Raw genomic sequence first — 24,206 nt, forward strand, 5'->3', positions numbered from 1 at the left:
CCCCAGTCGTGTTCGTTCTTTTCAGACCAGGAAGGACGGGTTGGTCTCTGCGTTGGCGTGTGTCCGGCCGGTGCACGCCTCTGTTTTGAACCTGTTTTTAAAGTCTTTTATGTAAGTGTATACGTTCGTTTTTGGCAAATTAAAATCATTGGTTTTACACTATCTGGAGCCTATGTTTTTCCCTATGTGATACTACGTTGAATTGGGAGTGACATTTGGAGCAACAGCCACAGCCCTATTGCGTGAGGGATTCGGGATCGCCTGAGGGGGAACCGTTACCCGGACATCCTTTGATTGTTTTTGCCTGTGGTAACCCTCTGTAACGGGGGGTCGCTTGGATCTGGTAAGGAGCCAATTCATTTATTCAGTGATGGGAAAAGCACATTATATTTCTGGAGAAGATTTCTAATTTGTGCACTTCTAATTCAGCTCTTACATGAAGTTTTTCTTCACCGGTGTTATGTACCATATGGACATTTTATAATTTTTTGGTTCACAACTATATGGACATTATATAGAGTGTCTCAGAATATATAATTTTTGACAATTTATTTCATGTAAAAAAATTGGAAACAAAATAATAATTTTTTCACTTTAGGGGTATATGCACAGAGATTTACACAATCTGTATTGCGTTTGGGTAATTCACATTATTGACACGTATTTGTGTCCCATTTTTGTATTTAATTTTATTTATTTGTACATATAATAGTATGCATTATATTTTTGAGGTGGTCTTAGAGACAATAAGACACTAAGACTCATATCGTGGGTTTGGCACATACACATACCCCATTCACTTTGGGCATTTGAGGTTAGCGCAGTTCTCTTTTTTTTCCCTTTTTGTTCAGTGTATTTTTGATGTACATTTGAATTGCTGCTTCCGACCAATATCATTCTTATTCCGTAGCGCAGTTTCTTCTTCTTTGCTTTTTTTTTGGATTTGAATTGCCTGGACGGCCACTCTAACAAGGCCCTGCCTCCTAGACTAGCTCCTATGATACACGTCACACTGATTCAATTTCCCAAGATTGGATCAATGTGCGGTCTATCACAGGATCCAGTCTAGGAGGCAGGACTATGTTACAGCGGATACCGAACACCAAGCTCTGTGACACAGCAGGAGATCGCCACTCTGCATGACGCACATAAGGAGAGGAAAGGAGGACATGACATCCCCCAATGTGTAGCACCTGGTGTGGACCGCCCCCTGTTGGTACGCCACTGCCACTTGAGCTTCGGCTCCCCCCTCTACCTCAGCTCGCGGCACCTGGGTCGCAGTGCACCCTGTACATCTACCCAGGATCGACCCTGGGTCTGTGAGTGCCTTGTGGGCACTTATGTAAAAGCCTACTTAGAATTTTTATTTTTTTCTTATTATGGAAAAAAACACATGCATCATTAATACCAAAAACACAGCTGTTTGCATGAACAAAATAAGATTAGTTTTATTGAAAATATTGTAAGTGACAAGGACAAGAGAACGATGATCAAAATTCAACCAAATTACTGAAGTACACCAGAATATATATATTCACAATAATCCTAACACATTCTAAATATCCAGAATGAAGGGCTTAGCATGTCCACCACAATAAAATATGCATGTTGCATGCTAATATTCCATTAATATGTATAATGGTAGACAATACAAATAGGTTTATAATATCTGATTACAAAACCGATACTACAACTCTATAATTAAACCTGCACAGGATTATGTCAATAAAGTCACAACACAAAACTAGTTGGAGTTCCACTTGAATTAAGCATGTATTTCATATCTGCATTCACGTACTATAGGCACATTTTAAGGTGCTGTTTTTTTGGTCTTTTTAAAAGAAAACTACATTGCGAAGGAGAATTCAGAAAAAAAATCATATTCTATCCTATACTAATCAGACTGGTTCATATTCTAACTAATTTTGCATATGATCATTGTAATTCAAAATTACTGATTATGGTGCAACTTTATGTACCATAAGTGCCTGTTTATGCTTGAACATGTTACAGTAACACATGCAGCACAACTCACTCTTAGGGCATTGTGGTGCACTCCATTACCACTGGTTATTTGTTCTGAATGGGCCCCAGGTAAATCTGCTCACACTCTATTGGTTTCTTCAACGCACTACCATGTAATCCACATCATGCTGTGTGGTATGCTGCATCAAGCCATAGCATAGATGCAATCTGTACATGTGTTGGAGCGATATTCAATGCTGTTGCAAAATAAATGGTACGGCAAACACATTGCACTACGTGTTAGCACAATGTCTGGCTATTAAAATCTATTTTTGTAACAAGATGGAGTGAATGGGCAAGAAACATTTTGAAAGTGCTCCAAAAAAGTGAATGGAAAGTCAAAACGTATGCTCTCGCGTAATGTAATCCCTAAAAAATGCTGGATAGACTAAAATACCTTCATTAATTTTGGATCTTTAAAAAGTGTTCAAAGGCCAGAAATATTTCTAACACATAGGTCAACATCTTGAAATTAACTTACAACTTAGGTAAACTTCAATAGTTTACCACCAACCTCTAAAGATGAACAGATATCTAACTAATCCTAAACCTTGCATAATTTCAGTTGTGTCTACTGGATATTTTGGTGGATAAAGTTCATGTCTCATGCCAAGTTTTGCCTAGGTAAAGTAAATCCCGAAGACCACATAGGAAGAAGACAGAGGAAGACACCAAAAGACTTTCTAGAGATATTATTATCCATAGAGTTCTCCAGAAGATATAGAAAAAACATTAGCATACATTATGGTGATTATGATGTTGATGACTTTGATGATGTTTATGATGAGTGTGGCTAGTCGCATGTTGAACTTTCATTGTGTGGTGAGATCCTGAAATTAGAAGATACAATATTTAAGATTATTAATGATCTAGGGCACATTATAAAGAGATGCAAATTGTCAATGTTTTATATATCAATCCACCATATTCCAATTATCATTGTTATTGTTACATAAATAGTCAGGTTGAGAAACCAGCATGTGTACAATTATTTGTAGATATATTGATTTTAGCAGGAGTACCCTGAGACCTGAAATGTATTTATTTATTGAAAATGTAGTTAGCCTTTTATGTCTTGTAGTTTCATGAATGTACCCAACTTTTTTGGAAACAGGCTAAATCTAGAATCAATTCCATTGCAAGACTATTCAACCTGTTTAAAGCTGAAAACTACTGTGGGTCATTTAAATGTGATTTGTCACATATACAAGGGAATTTCAAAATTCACAGCAGACAATGTGACCGCTATGGAACTGATTAACAAAATGGCCTAGAAATATTGGGTTAAATAGTGATTTATGTGATTTTCAGATAGCATCTTTGTAAATGTATTGGATAAAATAAATGTTTAGAGAGTATGCCTGTTGATTAAAGTGATTGGTATTGGGTATCAGTAAATGAATGCCATTAAGATGGAGATTAAAGAGATGGTGTGATCTTTTCAATTATTTTCTATGGGACCCTATAGGGTGGTGTCTAAATGTCACTAATGACCAGGTCATTGTTACATTTTTTTCATATTGTGCATTCTACAGTTCTACAAGTTCATGTTCTGCCATTTAAGTCAATATATGTTTACATACCATGACTGCCTCCTAGAAAACTTTGATTTGAAGTGCTGCAAATTAAAACACACAGTAACAATTAATGAAGAAAAATATAACAATTCGGTATGGCTTGGTTTAACTAATATATTGATAAACAAAATAGGGACATATGATGGACTATTTGGTCTTAAGCTATTATATTGTTCTGTTGTGATTGCTGATTGAATATTCAGTTACTTGCCCTGTGTGAAATACTTACTGGATATCATGACCCTCCAATAGACGCTTATAGGTGGCGATCTCCATCTCCAGGTGAGTCTTTTGGTCCATCAGGATCTTGTATTCCTGATTCTGACGTTCAAGATCAGATAGGATTTGGGTCAGCTGGGACTCTACATTGTTGATCAAACATTGTAATTGGGCAAGTTGAGCCCCAAATGTGGCTTCTGTTTCTGCCAAAGTGTTTTCCATAGCAGATTTCTGGGAAAGGATAAAGAAAGATTGTATACAAAAATAACAATATCTTACAGTACATAGAGTTAGTATTTTCAGAATAAACTGAAGATGCACACAGACTTAAACTATGAGCAACTGACCCTTGATACAAACTTTATTTATTGATTGGTAATAAAACTTACCAAGCTGAGCTGGCTTTGCAGTTCAATTTCCAAAGTTTGGATGGTACGTCTCAAGTCAATGACTTCAGTTTGTACAGACTGGAGTTGTTCAGAACCAGAAGCAACTTCACGATTCAGTTCTTCAGTCTATATGAATAAAACATTTGTTAGAGTCATTGTTAGATTCATGTACCCTTTAATATATGGAGGCTGATTTCCATATAGTTTTACATATAAAGCCAAAGAAGTTTTATTTCTGATCTGTGAAGAAACATAGTACTAATTTTAATCTAGCAAGGCTTAAGTTGATTTGTACTTTTCTATTAGTTTTATTATCTTTTTAGTTATGCCACTGCATTTTTCCTTTGTGTCCTTTGACAACAGCCTTAAAGCCCAGTTGTGCTGTACACCAATAAACACTGAAATTCCTGATCAGGAAGCATGAGCATGGCCACTTAGCCAGAGTAGTTGTGATTGTGCAAGGGATGTAGTAGACCACAGAAGATCTCTTTATTAGAGCAGTAGTCCTGATCTTCAGTGTAATGGGAAGACTGGGATGGCATAGTACATCTGAGCATTAAAGCCAATCATGTTCTTATCAATATTAATTGTTTTTTTAATATAACCATGAAATAATAGTGCTTACCGTATATACTCGAGTATAGGCCGACCCGAATATAAGCCGAGGTCCCCAATTTACCCCCAAAAAACTGGAAAAAATTATTGACTCGTGTATAAGCCGAGGGTGAGACATGCCTGTCCATCCCTGTGTGTCGTCCATCCCTGTGTGTGTCCATGCATCCGTGTGTGTGTGTGTCCATGCATCCGTGTGTGTGTGTGTGTGTCCATGCATCCGTGTGTGTGTGTGTGTGTCCATGCATCCGTGTGTGTGTGTGTCCATCCATCCCTGTGTGTGTGCATGCATCCGTGTGTGTGTGTGTGTGTGTGTGTGTGTGTGTGTGTCCATGCATCCGTGTGTGTCCATCCATCCCTGTGTGTGCATGCATCCGTGTGTGTGTGTGTGTGTGTGTGTGTGTGTGTGTGTGTGTGTGTGTGTGTGTGTGTGTGTGTCCGTGCAGCCTACCTGTGTCCAGCCTGCCTGTGTCCGTCCAGCCTGTGTCCGTCCAGCCTGTGTCCGTCCAGCCTGTGTCCGTCCCGGCCTGCGTCCCGTCCCGGCCTGCGTCCCGTCCCGGCCTGCGTCCCGTCCCGGCCTGCGTCCCGGCCTGCGTCCCGGCCTGCGTCCCGTCCCGGCCTGCGTCCCGGCCCGTCCCGGCCTGCGTCCCGGCCCGTCCCGCAGCTCTTCGTCGGTGGCCATTCTAGGATTCAAAAGCCGCGCCTCCGTCGGTGATAGGCGGAACACTCAATTTCCCACTGACTGCTGGGAAATTGAGTGTTCCGCCTATCGGATGTCCGTGATAGGCGGAACACTCAATTTCCCAGCAGTCAGTGGTCCGCCTATCATGGACGTCCGCTCATCCTCATACTACGGACGAGGATGAGAGGACGTCCGTGATAGGCGGAACACAGACTGCTGGGAAATTCAGTGTTCCGCCTATCACAGGCGAAGGCGGAGACGGAGGCGCGGCCTTTGAATCCTAGAATGGCCGCTGTCTGTCTGCTCGACACGCTGATCGGGCAGACAGACAGCGATGACTCGAGTATAAGCCGAGGGGGGCACTTTCAGCCTCAAAAAAGAGGCTGAAAATCTCGGCTTATACTCGAGTATATACGGTAATTATCAAAATGTAATAGATCGCTATCACACTATTTTTCTAACAGGTTTAACAAACGTTTTCAGTCTACAAATAGACTTACCCGTTGACGGAAAATGTTCTCCACCTCTCTCAGATTTTGCTCCATCAGATTCTCATACTGCTCTCTGATCTCAGACAATGCTCTATTCATATCAGCAGATGGTGCAGCATCCACTTCCACATTGACCCTGGCACCCAACTGAGCTTGCAAAGAGTTGACTTCCTGTAAGTAAAAATGTTAGAAACAAGTAGTATGATGGGAGCATTTCTGGAGATCTTCATAATATGTGTTTTTTAAGATCTGTTTTGACTTGGTATTTAGGATTATGTCAATGTGCAAATGCAGCAGGCTTTTAGGTGCATTTGAGAATAGTTTGAGACATTTCTGAGAACATTTAAGGTAATTGACAACTAAAAAAGATTAAAAGATTAAAAAAAGGTGTCAAAGTTGTCAATTTTCCACATAAGGCCCAGGATGGCTGCCTACGACTAAAGCAAAAGTGATTTCAACATTCTTTTTCTTCATATTAATGTCTGATTTAGCTTGAAAAATGGGTAGCAAGCATTCTACCTCGCCATGATTTCTCTTCATTAGCTGTAGTTCCTCCTGAAGATTTTCTACTTGTGCCTGTAGCTGACATATTTCCCTGTTCAACTCTTCCAGTAGTATACGAAGTCCATTCACATCAGCCTCAACACTGCTTGCCAGTTGGCGTTCCATTTCATACCTGGTGACAAAAGGAAAACAAAAGCAATTAATGCAGATAATGATAATAAAAATGAAGGACATTAAATATAGAAAGGCTTACTTGTTTCTGAAGTCATCTGCTGCCAGACGCGCATTGTCTATCTGTAATACAATCCTGGCATTTTCCACAGATGTTGAGGAAATCTAAAAATATTGGAGTTAATTATTTATTACAAAAGGTAAATTCATACAATGTAATAAACTGAACTTTTCTCTGTATCGGTTTAGCTGGTTTATCTAGTATGTAAGTTAAGCTGCATATCTAGTATGGCTTGCACTGTAACATGACTTAAGGGTTCATTTACACTAGCCATATGCTAAAACATTCCCATTTAGCCTGCAACTGGTATCTGTTGTGTGACAAGGGTGATTAGCAGTGCCTTGCATTTTACAATGCAAGGCACTGTTTACCTTCTTTCTTTTTTTTTACTTTATTGAAAGTGTATACTCCATTTAGGTCTTTGCATAGTGGTGCCACTAGTGTTGTGGTGTGAATGAGGCACAATTATTTTATATGTAACCTGATGTTGATCCAGTGCGGAAAAACACAAGTCACCATATTATGTGTGAAGAAGCCCTCTACCCCAACAGAGAGCTCTCCCTGCCATAATTTATGTTCACAAAACTTGGATTTCAAGGGTTCTTGCTAACCTTTGTGTGTTCCAGCAGGGATAGTAGGGAACCATCATAATGGCCACTGGAGGTATTATCATATGGATTACCTCTCCAGTACTTACCAAACACTAAAACACCACGCTGCTATATTAAAGCATATCTGAACCTAAAAACAAAATATTATATATTACGGTTTACCAATCCTTAGACATATGGTTTGTTTTCTTTTTTCAATTTAACAGCTTGTTGATCTTGCAAATTCAATCAATACCTTTGATAAAGCTGGAGAGTGCAAAATCAGCCTCCTTCTGCACAGAAACCACTTAGCTTCCAACCTCAGCTTGTTCAATTAAGCTCTGACAATAAAACCTGGAATCTGATTGTTTTCTATGCAGAAGTGAGCCTGTATTTTCACTCTCCAGCTTTAATAAATAAACCCCATGCTGTCCTAAAATCATGTTTTTTTTCAGTACATGTCTACATCAAAGTGCCAGATAGCTTGAACAAAATGCATTGAGACCTATTTCTGGTGCTGTATAACATGTGTCATCTGGTATCACTTTAGATGCCTAATATGTCAAATCTATTTTTATAATTGAAATATGTAGGTGTCAGTGTGAGTTTAAAAAATATAAATACTTAATTACTACAATATTTGTGTAGATTTAGTGTTCATCAAAAAAAAAATATGTATCAAAATAATTTACTAATTATTATACCACTTATGCAGACCAATTCATTTATTTACCTGGCCTTGAAGCTCTTGAATGATTCTGAAAAAGCAGCTGTAGTCAGGTAAAGAGCTGGGCTGATTCCTCTCATACCACTCCCGGATATTCCTCTCAAGCTGGGCATTCTGTTGCTCTAGGGAGTGGACTTTGTCTAGGTAGGAAGCCAAGCGATCATTTAAATGCTGCATGGTTTCCTTCTCATTGACATTGAACAATCCATGATGGCTAATAATGCTTTTATGGCTGCTGCTGTGAGCACCTCCATGAACGTGCTTGGATATGGAGATTCCTTTGGCTCCTGATCCTCCATGTACACTGGGGGCTCTATAGTGATCGTTATGGTGGACTTTATGGGAACTTCCATGGTGGATGACATGGAATCCTCTATGATGAGAACTAAGAGAACCTGTAGAATGTAATCTGTTGGAGCCTCCACGATGAGAAGTATGGGAACCTCCATGATGTAAATTATGGGATGCTCCAAGATGAGAAACATGAGATCCCCCATGGTGGTTAGAAGAGTGGGATCCCCTATGGTGGTGAGAAGAGTGGGATCCTCCATGATGGCTAATTGAAGATCCTCCATGATGAACACCATATGTGTGGCTTGGGATATTAGACAGATGGCCACCAATATGGCAGCTTCCATGGTGCGATCCAGCAGAAGAGTGACCACCGTAACTCATGATGATGGATGTGTGTGATACAGATGACCTAAAAGTGTGCTTTTCTAAGTGGATGTCCTTCACAATATGTTCTCCATTCATTCTGGTCCTTTATATATGGAAAACTGGGAGTGCCACGAAACATTAATTGCTAATGTTAATGTTTATAAGTATGTGACTGCTCATCTATCCACTGCTTTATATGCTTGAAATTAGGATTTAACATTAAATATTTGGTAATCTGCATGGAAAACATTAGACAATTGTAAAACAACTTCAAAATAATCCATTTATTGCTGTCCAGCTCGTTAGAAATGTTTGCTCACTCCACCCTAAAGAAATAACAATAAAGGAAAAACTGACTGAGTTGGCTGAACACACCTCAAATAAAACACTAAAAAATGCAATATTGTAATCATAAATTAATGAAATGTTTAATCACAGTATGCAGATGGTCTAAAGCTGGACACAAAGCATCAGATTTATTTTTAATTTGATCAAGCATGACTGAAAAATCGAAATTAAGAAGGTGGTAGCAAGTAAATTTGCAGAAGCAAATACTCAGACATGGTAGGATTTTGAAAAGGCCATTTTCAAAAACTTGCGACTCAGGGGAAGTTATGGAAAATTGTTCAGCAATTAAGTAGAAGAAAGTGGACCCACTTTCAGGCTGTGTTGAGCAAGAATGAGGAGTTTCTGACCATTGGTAAACAACCGAGCAGTGAAAGAAGCATGGTTAGGATTTTTCTAAATGTAGTTTAGTATTCTTGTGCTGCCTTTGCTTGTGTGTTGAATATCAAAGTTAATAAGCAAAATAGATCAGCACTTACAGTTTTTAATTAATGGCAGAAAAGCAAAAGTTGACCATTTAATGCCCCTGTTCCAATGGTCATAATAATCTAACTTTAAAGGAGAAGAGGACTAAGGCTCTTTTGGCCCTACTCCTGTGAGTCACTGGTGTTTTTTTCATTCTGCACTCCTGTGATCCATTTTCAGCCAACACAGACTAAAGTCTCTTGTCGGCTGACGACACTCAGCCAGTCCAGGCTCTGGATCAATCCCATCTTTAACCACTTAAGCCCCGGACCAATTTGCAGCCAAAGGACCAGGCCCCTTTTTGCGATTCGGCACTGCATAGTTTTAACTGACAATTGTGTGGTCGTGCGACGTGGCTCCCAAACAAAATTGGTGTCCTTTTCTTTCCACAAATAGAGCTCTCTTTTGGTGTTATTTGATTGCCTCTGCGTTTTTTATTTTTTGCGCTATAAACACAAATAAAGCGGCAATTTTGAAAAAAATTCAATATTTTTTACTTTTTGCTATAATAAATATCCCCAAAAAATATATAAAAAATTATTTTTTTCCTCAGTTTAGACCAATACGTATTCTTCTACATATTTTTTGGTAAAAAAAAATCTCGATTATTGTTTGGTTAACGCAAAAGTTATAGCGTTTACAAAATAGGGGCTAGTTTTATAGCATTTTTATTAATATTTATTTTTTACTAGTAATGGCGGTGATCAGCGATTTTTTTTGTGACTGTGACATTATGGCGGACACATCGGACATTTTTGACACATTTTTTGGGACCATTGTCATTTATACAGCAATTAATGCTATTTAAATGCAATGATTCCTGTGTAAATGACACAGTCAGTGAAGGAGTTCACCACTAGGGGGCAGTGAGTGTTATGTATGGCGTTATGTTTTTTTATTGTAGGGGGCGGGGCCTGGCATGTGACGTCACTGATCGTCATTCCCTATAAAAGGGAAGAGATGATCAGTGACAGCCACACAGGGAAGCACGGGGAGAGGTTTGTTTACACAGACCTCTCCTCGTTCTTCAACTCTGTGACCTGATTGTGGGACACCAACGGCGATCGGCTCCACTGGTCCCGCGGCCGCGGTCACGGAGCACAGGACCGGGCTGGGCACTTAAAGAATCACGTACCGAGATTCACCTTGATGTCTGACTGGAAGCTGGCTCAGCCTCTTAGCAAGCTGCTGGGGGGGCTGAGCCAGCCACTCCCGCCCCCTCCACAGCATGGTGGTACAGTAAACACGGGAGGGGCAGATAAGAGAGCCTGTAACTGACTGTCATTGGCTCCCTAAATACCAGAAACTGAGTGATCAGTGATTCTTGTTCTTGGTGTGTAGGTGGTGGGGTGTTTTCCACAAAATTTCAGGGCTTATTCTACAAAACACATTGGAAAACTTAGCTGTGCAAGAGCACTTTGAATTACAGCTATTGGTCCTTGAAATAATAGCTACAGGCTTAGGTTGTCTGAAGATACTGATACCACTTGACAGATGTACCATATAGAGGACTTTTTTAGTACAAACATGAGGAAATGCAGTTTCGGCACCTCCGGCACTAAATGTATGTAATGGCAAGGGGTGTTGGTGTATGCTGGAGGGTTTATTGATGCCGGCTGCTGGGAGATCTATTGTCATGAGGGGGAGCTATTGCTGTCAGGGGGTTCATAATGCTGGGGAGGTCTATTGTTGTTTTTTTTTTTTTTTTATTCTTTATTTTCATAATATAGTGATACAGTCTTTCATATCTAAACACGTATACACCTACATCTTATGTTTGACACCGTGCCATTCATTATTTAATCGTGCTTAATTTCTTCTATTACATTACTATATTTCCTTATATTCACTATTATTTTTTCCCTTAACCTGGGATAACCCTGGTTATTTGTCTTTGAAGAAAGAAAAACAAATAATAATAAAAAATAAAAAAAAAATAAAAAAGAACAGAGAGAAAGATAATAAATAGATAAATAAAAAAAAATAAAAAAAAAAATAATTTCTTCCTCTTCCTCCTCCATCCCCCCCTCCCTTGCCCCTCCCAAAAATAACCAGGATCAGAATGGTAAAACATGAGTATTACAGAGACACGATGAACCCGGACCAGAATGTGGACATAACCGACAAGAGAGGGGGAAAAAAATAAATAAAAAGGAACACCCCCATCTAATGGTTTTGTTCCCTATATATAATATAGGGTTTCCACACTTCATGATACCTATCTTCTTGCTCTCTCAATATCATAGTCAAATTTTCCATTTGTTGGATCTCTGATAGGTCTATTGTTGTTGATGAAGGATCTTTTGTTGCGGTTCACTTTTTTGAATGAAAAAATAAGACAGCAGTAAAATGAGCACAATTTTTGCTATACTGTGAAAGATAATGTTATGCTGAGTAAATTGATACCCAACATGTCATGCTTCAAAATTGCACCTGCTCATGCAATGGCGACAAAAGTTTACCCTTAAAAATCTTCATAGGTGACATTTAAAAAATCCTACAGGTTGCATGTTTTGCGTTGCAGAGAGGAAGTCTAGGCCTAGAATTATTGCTCTGACTCTACTGATACCTCACATGTGTGGTTTGAACACTGTTTTCATACTCACGTATGCGTTTGCTTCTGCGGGTGAGTTCAGCGGGACAGGGCGCATTTACATTTTTTTTCTTATTATTATTTATTTTACCTTTACAATGTTTAAAACAAAATGGCACTTTTATTCCTATTACAAGGGATGTAAAAATCCCTTGTAATAGAAAAAAAAACATGGCAGGGCCTCTTAAATATGAGATCTGAGGTCAAAAATACCTGAGATCTAATATTTAGACTAAAATGCAATCAATTTTTTTTATTTAAAAACATAATTTAAAAAAATTGTCCCTTTAAGAGGTCGGAAATGACGTTTTGACATGGACTGTGACAGGTTCTCAGGTACTCTGGTAGTCATATGGACTGTGACAGGTATTCAAGTACTCATATGGAATGTGACAAGTACTCGAGTACTCAGATGGACTTTGACAGGTACTTGAGTACTCAGATGGACTGTGACAGGTACTCGGATACTCAGATGAACTGTGACAGGTACTCAGGTTCTCAGATGGACTGTGACTGGTGCTCAGGTACTCGGGTACTCATATGAACTGTGACAGGTACTCGGGTACTCAGATGAACTGTGACAGGTACTTGGGTACTCAGATGAACTGTGACAGGTACTTTGATAGGTGGTGACAGGCACTTTGATGGGTGGTGAAAGGTCCTCTTTATTTGTACACTTTATGTGTACACTTTATGTGTACACTGTAAGCGGTAACAAGATGTTACCTCAATCTTCTTATAACATATGATTGGTGTGTGAGGAGGAGAACCCAGTAACTTCTCATTACCGCTCTATGTTTACATTTAGTGATCAGCTGTGATCACAGCCAATCACTTGGTAAACAGCCACCGACCAATGGCTGTTTACCAGAGTTGGTGACAAGCAGTTTTCCCAAGAACACGTTGCCACCGATGTGCATGTGCAGCGAGCTCCCGATCGCAATGCAAAGTGGGGCGGTGTTTCCGTGACATGCTGCCACCAAAGGAACAGGGCTGTGCACACACGATCGCGCACATGCCCTGTTTAAATGGACAGACATCATATGATGCCCTCCCAGAACAATAGCCACGCTATTATATCATATGAAGGCCTGCGGGCGGCAAGCGGTTAAACATAAAAAAATCCTCAGTGATCTTAATTCTAAGACATTACCAATCAACAATCAGAAATCAGAATATTGAATAGCCATTGGCTTATTCCAGCTGAGTATACTGTAAATTATGCAGTTCATCAATGAAAGACCAACCATTACCTTCAAAAGGGCTGCCTCAGTGAAGATTTGTCATAAACCATGAAATCAGGCCGAGACAGAAGTACAGTTAAATCACACTTGTTTAATAATAATAGTAAAAAGAACAAATGTAGACAAAACATAGCCAAAGTTCAGTAACCGGAACAGATAGTCAGCCAAGCCAGAAGTCAGGGATCAATGTAGAGCAGGGGTAGGGAACCTCGGCTCTCCAGCTGTTTTGAAACTACAAGTCCCATGAGACATGGCAAGACCCTAACAATCACGGGCTTGACTCCTAGAGGCAGGGGCATGATGGGATTTGTAGTTTCAAAACAGCTGGAGAGCCAAGGTTCCCTACCCCTGATGTAGAGGAACAGCAAGCAGGATTTGGAGCCATAAGGGATGTCAGAAAAGCAAGTCTTGAACAGGATCATAGGAGATAGTTTCTGTGATGTTGACCAAGGTGAAGGCAGAGATTCTCTGGACTGGACACCTTAAGTAGACAGGACTGATGAGCAGGATGTCATCAACAGCTGAGTAACTGTGGAGAGATAGGAGCTCTTGGTGAAAACCTTTTAATATATTTTTAAAATTGTCGCACGCGAGTAGTATACATGAACACATGTGATTGTGGTTCGTTTTATGTTGGTAAAACCAAACAAGAACTATGGCAACATTTATATAGACATATTCATTGCATCGAAACATGCAACCCGGATTTACCACTGGGGAGGCATATTATGAGGGTCCATGGGGGAAAACAAAGTTACAGCATTGGATAGAATCCATATAACCCAAAGAAAGGGGGATTGGAATAAAATACTCTTATGCCGCGTACACACGATCGGATTATCGGGTGGACTTAGTACGGTGGACCAAGCCTGGCGGAACACCCGCCAGACTTTGCAGCTGAGGTCCGCCGGACTTTCCGAATGACGGACCTGCCCACACACGACTGGACTTTTCCGGCGGACAAACCGCCAGACTATGGTGGGAGTCCGCCGGACTTTTGAAATGAACGGACTTGCCCACACACAGAGAAAAGTCTGTTCATTTTGAACGTGGCTCCAGGTAGACGGAACTAGCGGAGGAGGTCAATGTCACTGCCTCCATCGGTGAGATTGACACCTCGCTGGCTCCGTAACCTGATATGGACTTAAAGGGGAAGCCCTACGCCAAAAAAACGGTGTGGGGGTCCCCCCAGGGTCCATATCAGGCCCTTATCTGAGCATGCAGACTGGCCGGTCAGGAAAGGGGGTGGGGATGAGCGAGTGCCCCCCCTCCTGAGCCGTACCAGGCCACGTGCCCTCAACATGGGGGGGTGCTTTGGGGAAGGTGGGCCCTGCGGCCTCCCCACCCCAAAGCACCTTGTCCCCATGTTGATAAGGACAAGGGCCTCTTCCATCAACCCTGGCAGTTGGTTGTCGGGGTCTGCGGATGGGGGGCTTATCGGAATCCGGGAGCTCCCTTTAGTAAGGGGGCACCCAGATACCGGCCCCCCGCCCTATGTGAATGAGTATTGGGGTACCATGTACCACTACCCATTCACCTGGTGAAAAAAAGCGTAAAGAAAAACACAACACATGTTTTTAAAATAATTTATTGCGACAACACTGTCAACTTCGTCTCCTTCTCACAACTCCGTGCGCGTTATGAGATACCCCATGGGGAGTTTTATAAATTTCTTCAAATCCGCCATTTTTTTCACACACACTATAGAACCCCCCAGGTCCCGGTCTGTGCACAGTTTGAATCTATATGTTATCGCCACTCAAGGGATAGAGGTATTATCTCTACGCTCTACAAATACCTAATTGAAACACAACAGCCGGGGAAATCCAGGGCTATGATCTTGTGGGAAACGGATCTGGCCACGGAGTTCTCAGACGAGGACTGGCGAGCTATGTTCCAGAATATGCATAGGTGTGCCAGATCAATGGCTGTTAAGGACACTGTAGTGAAGCTGCACACACGCTGGTACCTGACCCCCACCAGAGTCCATCGGTTTTATCCCTCGGTCTCTGACCTTTGTTTTAGAGGTTGCCAGTTGACGGGCTCAATACTGCATATCTTTTGGAGTTGCCCCCTCCTAAAGCCCATCTGGGACCAGGTTGCCACCATAATGACCACGATTTTAGGACATAGGATAGATCTCACGGCCGAACAATGCCTATTATTTGCTCCGATTCAGGGGATCTCGCTACCGGATCAGAGGTTACTCCATACCCTATTCTGTGCTATTCATTGGATGGTAGCCTTACACTGGCGCACGCACTTGCTTCCCTGGGCGCAGGTTTTGTATAGGATGGACTCTATCCGCCTTATGGAGCGCATCCATCACACTATAATGGACACCATGCACAAGCATACTGCTAAATGGGCCAAGTGGCCCATCAACAATGATTCCGCTAGAGTGGGGCCTTTACAGGGTCCCCCTCCGGTGATGGTTTAAAATCTGGATGGAGCATAGTCACCTTTTCCCTCCGCTTTAATTTCTGAATATGCAAGGTCACCTGGGGAGGACCACCGTTATTCACTGAGCAGTACTTAGACGAGTTATTGTGATGCAGAGAAACGATTTGAACAGGCTCATATTTGAATAGTCAGCGGTTTAGTTTACCATTTATTTCAAGTTAAGTCAATTTGAAGCGGACAACCCGTCTCTTAATATCAGCAATTCGGTAACTGGACTAGTTAGAGCTAGTCGAGTAGGATCAATTACGGGTTTTCCTTATGGTTTCTTTTTTTTTTTTTTTTTTGGTCGTTTATTACTAATGATGCTGCTTAATTTCTTTTGTTTTCTACAATGGAATGTATCAGTATTTTGATCTATATAACAGCATTGTATCTGCCTTTGTTATATTGTTTGCTGCATTATGACCAAATAAAAACGTTTGTATTAAAATAATTTATTGCACAGCTTCGGTAGTCTTCTGTCTTGGGGGGTCTTCTCGCCGGACTCCTCTGCTATCTTCTGCTAGCTCTTTTACTAGCGGAAGAGCCCGGCTTTCTTCTTCGTTGCCATCCGGGGTTCTTCCTCCGATTTCGGGGATCTTGTCCCCCTCTTCGGTTCTTCTTGCCGGGCCTCCACTTTCTTCTTTATTTATTGTACAGCTCCGGAAGACCACCGGAGCTGTGCAATAAATTATTTTAAAAACATGTGTTGTGTTTTTTTCTGTACGCCTTTTTCACCAGGTGAATGGGTAGGGGTACATGGTACCCCAATACTCATTCACAAAGGGTGGGGGCCGGTATCTGGGGGCCCCCATATTAAAGGGGCTCCCGGATTCCGATAAGCCCCCCGCCCACCCCACTTCCCCAAAGCACCCCTCCATTTTGGTGAGCACGTGGGCTGGTACGGCTCAGGAGGGGGGTGCTTGCTCATCCCCACCCCCTTTCCTGACCGGCCGGGCTGCGTGCTCGGATAAGGGTCTGATATGGACCCTGGGGGGGACCCCCACATTTTTTTGGGCATAGGGCTTCCCCTTTAAGTCCATACCAGGTGATGGAGCCAGCGTGGTGTCAATCTCGCGATGAAGGCGGCGACATTGACGTCCTTTGCTAGTTCCGTCTACCTGGAGCCACGTTCAAAATGAACTGACTTTTCTCCGTGTGAGCAAGTCCGTTCATTTCAAAAGTCTAGCGGACTAGCACACAGACGGGCGGATTGTCCGCTTGACTGCCGATTCCGGCGGACAATTTTGAGTCAAAACTTCTTTCTAAGTCCGCCGGACTTTTGGGAAAAAAAAGTCCGCCGGATAGTCCGATTGTGTGTACGTACTATTACAAACAGAGATGGATACACAAATTAAGGGCCACTTCCCCCCTGGGATTAAATTACATTATTACCTTCAAGCCCTTTCTAAAGGGAAGTAAGATGTTTTACTGCAATAGATTTGCTTTCCCTCCCCCATTTCCCTTTTTTTTGGGGATTGTTGCTTTTGTCATTTTTAATATTTTCTGTCCCAAATGTATGAATTTACAATTGTACAATTGTACAATTGGTTGGGCTGCCTGGAGCGCTTGAAATAAGCAGCAGCCACTCACGCCTTCTGGGAACGTTGGGAGGTGACTGGACAGCAGAGGAGATCAATTTGAATGTTATCAGCTAGGGGCAATTATGCAGACTTGCATCACCATACATTTATATAGAGTTCCCTCCCTTCGCACATCCAGCCAGTAGAATCCGCCGGACTTTTGGGGAAAAAAAGTCAGCCAGAGCCCACACACGGGCTGATTGTCCAAGTCCGCTGGATAGTCCGATCGTGTGTATTAGAAAGTCCGGATAGTCCGATCGCAGTATTACAAACAGAACAGAGATGGATACACAAATTAAGGGCCACTTCCCCCCTGGGATTAAATTACATTATTACCTTGAAGCCCTTTTTGAAGGGAAGTAAGATGTTTTACTGCAATAGATTTGCTTTCCCTCCCCCATTTCCCTTTTTTTGGGGGTTGTTGTTTTTCTCATTTTTAATATTTTCTGTCCCAACTTTATGAATTTAAAATTGAGAATTTTTTTAATAATACTAAATAAATTTTGCAAGATTTGATATTTGACATTTATGTGACTACAGGTCATTGGCTCATGTGGTGCGGCTGCTCATTGGTGGCCCAGTGCGGACATGGAGGGGTCTGAGTCTATACAGGTTGGACGAGCTTTACTCCTTCTTGCCTTTCTGCCATCTTGAATTGTCGTGGGCGGTTTTGGGCACACATCTGCACTGTTGGTATCCCCATTGTGTCTCCATCTATTTTGGTTGCGCTGCCTGGAGCGCTTGAAATAAGCAGCAGCCACTCACGCCTTCTGGGAACAGTGGGGAGGCGATTGGACACCAGAGGAGTTCATTTTGAATGGCATTAGCTAGGGACAATTATGCAGACTTGCATCACCACACATTTATATAGAGCTCCCCCCCTTCGCACATCCAGCCAGTAGAATCCATATCACCAACCCATGATGAATGTGAGTATGAATATACAAAACCCTTTCCTCTCAACAAATTAAAATTAAAATTTAGATTTTTTTTATCACTTTTCCTCTCCTTGTTTGACCATAGGGCTTTATAGGAGGTTGCTTTCCTCTTGTTGCAGTTGCATACTATCCAGCTTCAGACACATATTGTGTGGCATCTCACTCTTCAGTTAGATATGTCCCATCTGTGCATTGCTATATCTGATACACGCAATTGGATGTTTAAAAATGTTATAGACCAAAAGAGTGCCCCTATGTACTGATTTAATTTAGTGAATGCGAGCAAGCTGCCTCTGTTGCCTTCTCCTTGATAGCCATTTAGTTTCTGTGGGGCTTTAGGTCTGGGTTGGGTTGAAACCCATATGGTCTGCAACACTGAGCCATTTCCTTTCGGTCTAGACATTTGACCACGTCCATATCTTTGCAAGTGTACTATATTTGTTATGAATGTCATATGAAATAATAAAATCATGCAAAATTTGGTAAAAACGTAATATAAATGTCATTGTATATTTTCTCTTGCTTGTTTGATGTATGTAGGCGTGTTTCCACTTCCTTAGCCCCCAATTAAGGTTTTGTATAAGTTGAAACTCATTGGATTGACTTGGTGGATATGCAATTTATTTGAAATAATATTCCTGCAGTATATGTGTTGTGGGAATATTTCAATATCAGGACTTGAACTGTCTAGACCAGCCAATTTTTTACCGCAGGCCGTCCAGCGGCCGCAGTTGTAATGCGGCAGCATGGCTCAGCTACGTGAATCTCCGTTATGTTACGTCTTAACATAAATGAACCGATGCGAGTGTCCAACTGTCTCGATCGCCGCCTGGCTCCCGCAATTGCTCGGGGCACATGGAGAACCAGCAGCTTTGAGTGTAAACACACAGATTCCGGTTCTCTGAGCAGGGAACTGTCAGATTGTCTGTCCATACAGAGTATAGACAGCGATCTGTTAGTTTCCATGCACAGTCCCCATCCCCCTTCAGTTAGAACACAAAATAGGATACACATTAACCCCTCCCCTGCCCCCTAGTGTTAACCCCATCACTGCCAGTGAAATTTTTACAGTAATTAATGCAATTTTAAACACACTGATCGCTGTATTAATGCCAATGGTCCCAAAAATGTGTCAAAATTGTCCGACGTGTCCACTAAAATGTCGCAGTCATGATAAAAATCGCTGATCGCCGCCATTACTAGTAAAAAAAAATGCCATAAATCTATCCTCTAGTTTGTAGACGCTATAATTTTTGCGCAAACCAATCAATAAATACTTATTGCGATATACGAATCGGCCTAAACTGAGGATACATTTTTTTTATATATTTTTTAGGGATATTTATTATAGCAAAAAGTTTAAAATAATGTGTTTTTTTCAAAATTGGCACTCTTTTATTGTTTATAGCCCAAAAAATAAAAACAGCAGAGGTGATCAAATGCCACCAAAATAAAGCTTTATGTATGGGGAAAAAAGGACGTCAATTTTGTTTGGGAGCCACGTTGCACGCGCAATTGTCAGTTAAACCTACGCAGTGCCGAATCTCAAAAAGTGGTGTGGTCTTTGGCCAGCCAAATGGTCTGGGGCTTAAGTGGTTAAACTAAGTTTTTCTATTTTTTTATATACTAATTTGAAATTATGTGATTTCTATTGCTGCAGCAAAGTCCCATGAGAGATATCTTTCCAATAATATTCTTTCTATTCTATTCTGTTGTTTTTTTCTATACTATTATGTTATTTTCTATTCTATTCTAATCTATTCTTTTCTATTCTATTCCAATTCGAATTGATTCTATTTACATTTTGGAAAATGGGTATATTATTTCTATTCTATTCTTTTGTTTTATTATTCCATTCTTTTCTTTTTTTTTCCACAAAAAGGTTTTTATTCTTAAATAAGATAAACAGTTACACGTCATAGTACATGGGTACACAAAAGCAGCAACCATGACTGTGTGGTACATTGATAAAGTATAAAGACAATTATATGCAACTGATTAGGCAAGAAAAAATAGAATACAGAATGTACTGAGCCTAAGTAGTCAGTAAACAGAGAAAACTAGTATATGTACTACCAACAGTTACGTGTTCTTTGGAAGCTTTGGTGTAGTAGCAGCAAGTGTATAATAAACAATGACCATGGGGACCACCATCAGCAGGTCCTCTCATGGTCTGGAAAGGGTCAAGGGACTTGCCCGCAGGAATAGTACATGTTAAATGTTAAATGCCTCCCGGTATCGTTGTTTACGGAGGTGAGGGGCATCTTTGTTGGGTAGTGTGCCAATGGGATAGGGTGTACCTATGAGGAGTAGAAAGAAGGAGTAGAAAAAGAGTGAAGGTGGAGGGGGGGATACAGAGGGGAAGGGAGGGCCAAGAGGGGCCATAGTAGGGCTATGGGGGGGATTGGTGGAAGAATAGAGGGGGAATTGAGGGAATAAGGGGGGCCGCTCCTCTCCCCAGCCCCAACTCATCACACAGGATACACCAGGGTCCAACCCGGGTGGTTAATGTGGGAAGTAAGACTTGTATCTGTCCGTGGATTTAAAATGCGTCCAGCAGGCCCACGTGGCGGAGAATTTCTGCGTGCGGTCCTGAAAAGTTTAAATCTCCTCAATTTTAGCGACTCTTGTCAGCCAATCTCTGATAGAAGGGATCTGGGTGGAGCGCCAAAGCGCAGGTATGCACAATCTTGCTGCATTAACCATGTGCATGGCCAGGGATTTGTGATATGCTCGCTTGGGCAGAGAGGTGTGGTGGAGGAGATACTGACCAGCGTTGAAATCTAGTGTGTAAGTGGTGACTTGTGCTATTACGGAATGTACCTCCTTCCAGAATGGTTGGAGCATGGCGCAATCCCACCATATGTGGAGCATAGAGCCCTCTCCATTGTTACACCTCCAACAGACGTTTGGGACTGAGGGAGAGAATTTGTGTAGGCGGGATGGTGTCCTGTACCATTTTGTAATTATCTTGTAGCCATTTTCTTGAATGGCAACGTTCAGTGACCCTTTGTGTGCATACGTGGCGATGGTACTCCAGTCCTCATCTGTAAATGGTATATGCAGGTCCCTACCCCATGATGCTCTTGAGGACTCTGTCTGTGAGGAGTGTGTTTTGTCTTGTAGGATAGAGTAGAGCAGGGATATGAGGTGTCTTTGTGGCATGGTCTGGGCGTGGAGAGATTCGAATGGAGTAAGTCGTCTTGTCCAAACGTCGGTGTGGTTCTTGGAAGTGAAAAAATGCATCAATTCTCTGTAGGTCCAGAAAGGAAACTCCTTTGTGCGAGACATGGATTTAAGGGCATCATAGGATCGTAGTCGTCCTTTATGAAAAAAGTGCTGTGCTAGGACATCATCATGTGGCCATTCACGTGAAAGAAATGTTGTCGATTCTCCAGGTAGGAAGTCTGGGTTCCCCCTCAGAGGTGTCAATGGGCCTAGATATGAGGTTATCTGATGAGAGGCTACCGCTTTCTTAAAAGCTAGCAGGGAGGTGTGGATGAGCGGGTGCGACTTGACGGAGAGGGGCCAGTGTGTCTGAGCGAGCCAAGGGAGGATATGTAAGGGGTAAGTCGAGAAGGAACTCTCCAAGGCCACCCAGGTCTTCCCCTTCCTATGAAATTTCCAGTCCAACAGTCTTGTCAGATGGCATGCTAAGTAATAATGGTAGAGATCAGGTAGGGCTATGCCGCCATTGGTTTTAGGACATGTCAGGCGAGAATATTTAATACGTGGGGCATTGCCTTTCCAAATAAAAGCAGCGCATAGCTTCTTGTATGTCAGAAAGAAGGACGGAGGGATATGGATTGGGATCGTCTGCAGGAGGTACAAAATGCGCGGAAGGACTATCATTTTTATTAAGGCAGAACGGCCAAACCAGGATACATTAAGGTTGGTCCAATTTTTCAGGTCTGTTTGGATCCTAGCTAGGGTTGTCAGGAAGTTGTGGGCATAAAGACCCGCCGTTTCCTTGGTTATTTGAACGCCAAGATAAGTGATCGCATCTCTCTTCCACTGAAAGGGGAAGGATGCTTGGCAGTGGGATACCTCCTGAGGGGGTAAGGAAATGTTGAGGGCGTGGGATTTGGAATAATTGATTTTAAGATTGGATAAAAGACCAAAGTCCTTAATATCCTTTAAGAGGTTAGGTAAAGATGTCCGAGGCGACTGCAGAGACAGTAAAATGTCATCCGCGAATGCGGCTACTTTGTATTCTGTGCGTTCAATAACGACCCCTTGGACGTCTGTGTTGGCTCGTAATCTATTGAGAAAAGGTTCTAACGTTAGGACAAATATCAGGGGGGAAAGAGGGCAGCCCTGCCGAGTGCCATTACGTATGGAGAAGGCGTTTTACAGGAGGCCGTTGCCTCTCACCCTTGCGCCTTGTATATAGGGCGTTAATATAGGCAAGAATACGGGAGGGAAGGCCAATGGTCCTCAGGACCTCCCGCATATAATACCAGGCCACCCTGTCAAACGCCTTCTCCGCGTCAAGTGAAAGAAAGAATCCCTCGATCCTGTTCGTGGAAAGCCAGTGTTGAATATTTAGCATTCGAATAGTATTGTCCCTGGCCTCCCTCCCCGGGACAAACCCCACCTGGTCAGGAGAGACGAGGCCAGGGACAAGGGGTGAACGTCTATTTGCGATCATCTTAGCATAGAGCTTGATATCTACGTTCAGTAGAGAGATAGGCCTGTAGTTAGAGACCAGGGAAGGATCTTTACCCTCTTTAGGGATAACGGCTATGTGGGCTGTCAGCATATCCCCTGCAGGGGTAGATGGGTCTGTGAGGGAGTTCAGTGTTGTCAGGAGTCGGGGAGAGAGAGTGTCGGAGAAGCTCTTGTAGTAGACAAGGGGAAAGCTGTCAGGACCCGGGCTTTTGCCCGGCTTCATTTGCTTTATAGCGAGGGACAGTTCCTCGAGGGAGAGTGGGTGGTCCAAGGTCGCGACCTGCTGCGGGGAGATTGTGTTGGGACCATATTGAGCTAAAAAGTCTCTTATTCATGAGAGTCGGTCAGGTGCGTCAGGGGGCCCTACATTGTTGTCCGGTAGATTATAGAGTGCAGAATAGAATTTTTCAAAGTGTGCCGCTATGTCTTCGTTTTTAGAAAGGAGCGAGCCCTGGCCATCTCGAAGGGTGTGAATCAGGGATGAGGCTTTGGCTGTTTGAATCGTACGGGCCAATAGCCTCCCACTTTTATTGCCGTGTTCGTAGAACACTTTTTGCTGGAGGACATATCTACGTCTAGTGCGTTTACCCAGTTCATCCATCAAGGAGGACCATGCGCACAAGAGGTCTTGCAATGTGGCTTGCGAGGCCGAATGCTTATGCGCCGTTTCAAGTCTCTGGATTGTGTTAATAAGGGACGTGATCCTTTCCTGGTGTTGTCTTTTGGCCTTCGCAGTCATGGAGATGAGCTCACCTCTTAAAACACATTTATGTGCTTCCCAGAGTGAGATGGGTGAAACTTCAGGGGAGGTGTTTTCCTGGAAGTACAGGCGGATTCTGGCATCTAATTGTTGTATGTTTGCTGGGTTTTTAAAAAAAGAGGGGTTCATCCGCCAGGTTTTGGTTATATGTCTAGATTCAGGGAAGGTGAGGGTCATTGTGATGGGATGGTGATCGGAAAGGAACATTGGTTCTATCGTAGCTTGGGAGAGGAGAGAGAGGTCGGTCTGGGAGAGGAAAAAGTAGTCTATTCTTGAGTACTTCTGGTGTGGGTGGGAATAGAAGGTGTAGTCTTTGTCAGTCGGAAACAGGGTGCGCCATGTGTCGTGGAGAGTCAGATTCTGTAGTTGAATCTTAATCTGTCTCAAAGCGCGGTAGGGGAGTGCAGAAGTGCCCGTAGAGGAGTCCAGGATCGGATTGAGTGGGACGTTGAAGCCA

At 42.3% G+C, this 24,206-nt stretch overlaps 1 protein-coding gene across 1 annotated transcript; it reads right to left on the reverse strand.

Annotated features, from left to right (window-relative positions):
* Window positions 1-1,422: 1,422 nt before the first annotated feature.
* On the reverse strand, window positions 1,423-8,804 carry LOC143935794 (keratin, type I cytoskeletal 19-like). Its single transcript, XM_077459904.1, has 8 exons — window positions 8,055-8,804; window positions 6,753-6,835; window positions 6,515-6,671; window positions 6,005-6,166; window positions 4,211-4,336; window positions 3,832-4,052; window positions 3,609-3,643; window positions 1,423-2,855 (listed from the first exon to the last, which is right to left on the reverse strand). The coding sequence occupies exons 1-8, from the start codon at window positions 8,802-8,804 to the stop codon at window positions 2,758-2,760; spliced, it is 1,632 nt and encodes a 543-aa protein (XP_077316030.1). The 3' UTR covers window positions 1,423-2,757.
* Window positions 8,805-24,206: the final 15,402 nt, after the last annotated feature.

The sequence above is a fragment of the Lithobates pipiens genome, unplaced genomic scaffold, assembly GCF_037356315.1.
Source record: "Lithobates pipiens isolate NorthernLeopardFrog02 unplaced genomic scaffold, aLitPip1_a1.2 Scaffold_28, whole genome shotgun sequence".
Taxonomy (NCBI): Eukaryota; Metazoa; Chordata; class Amphibia; order Anura; family Ranidae; genus Lithobates; species Lithobates pipiens.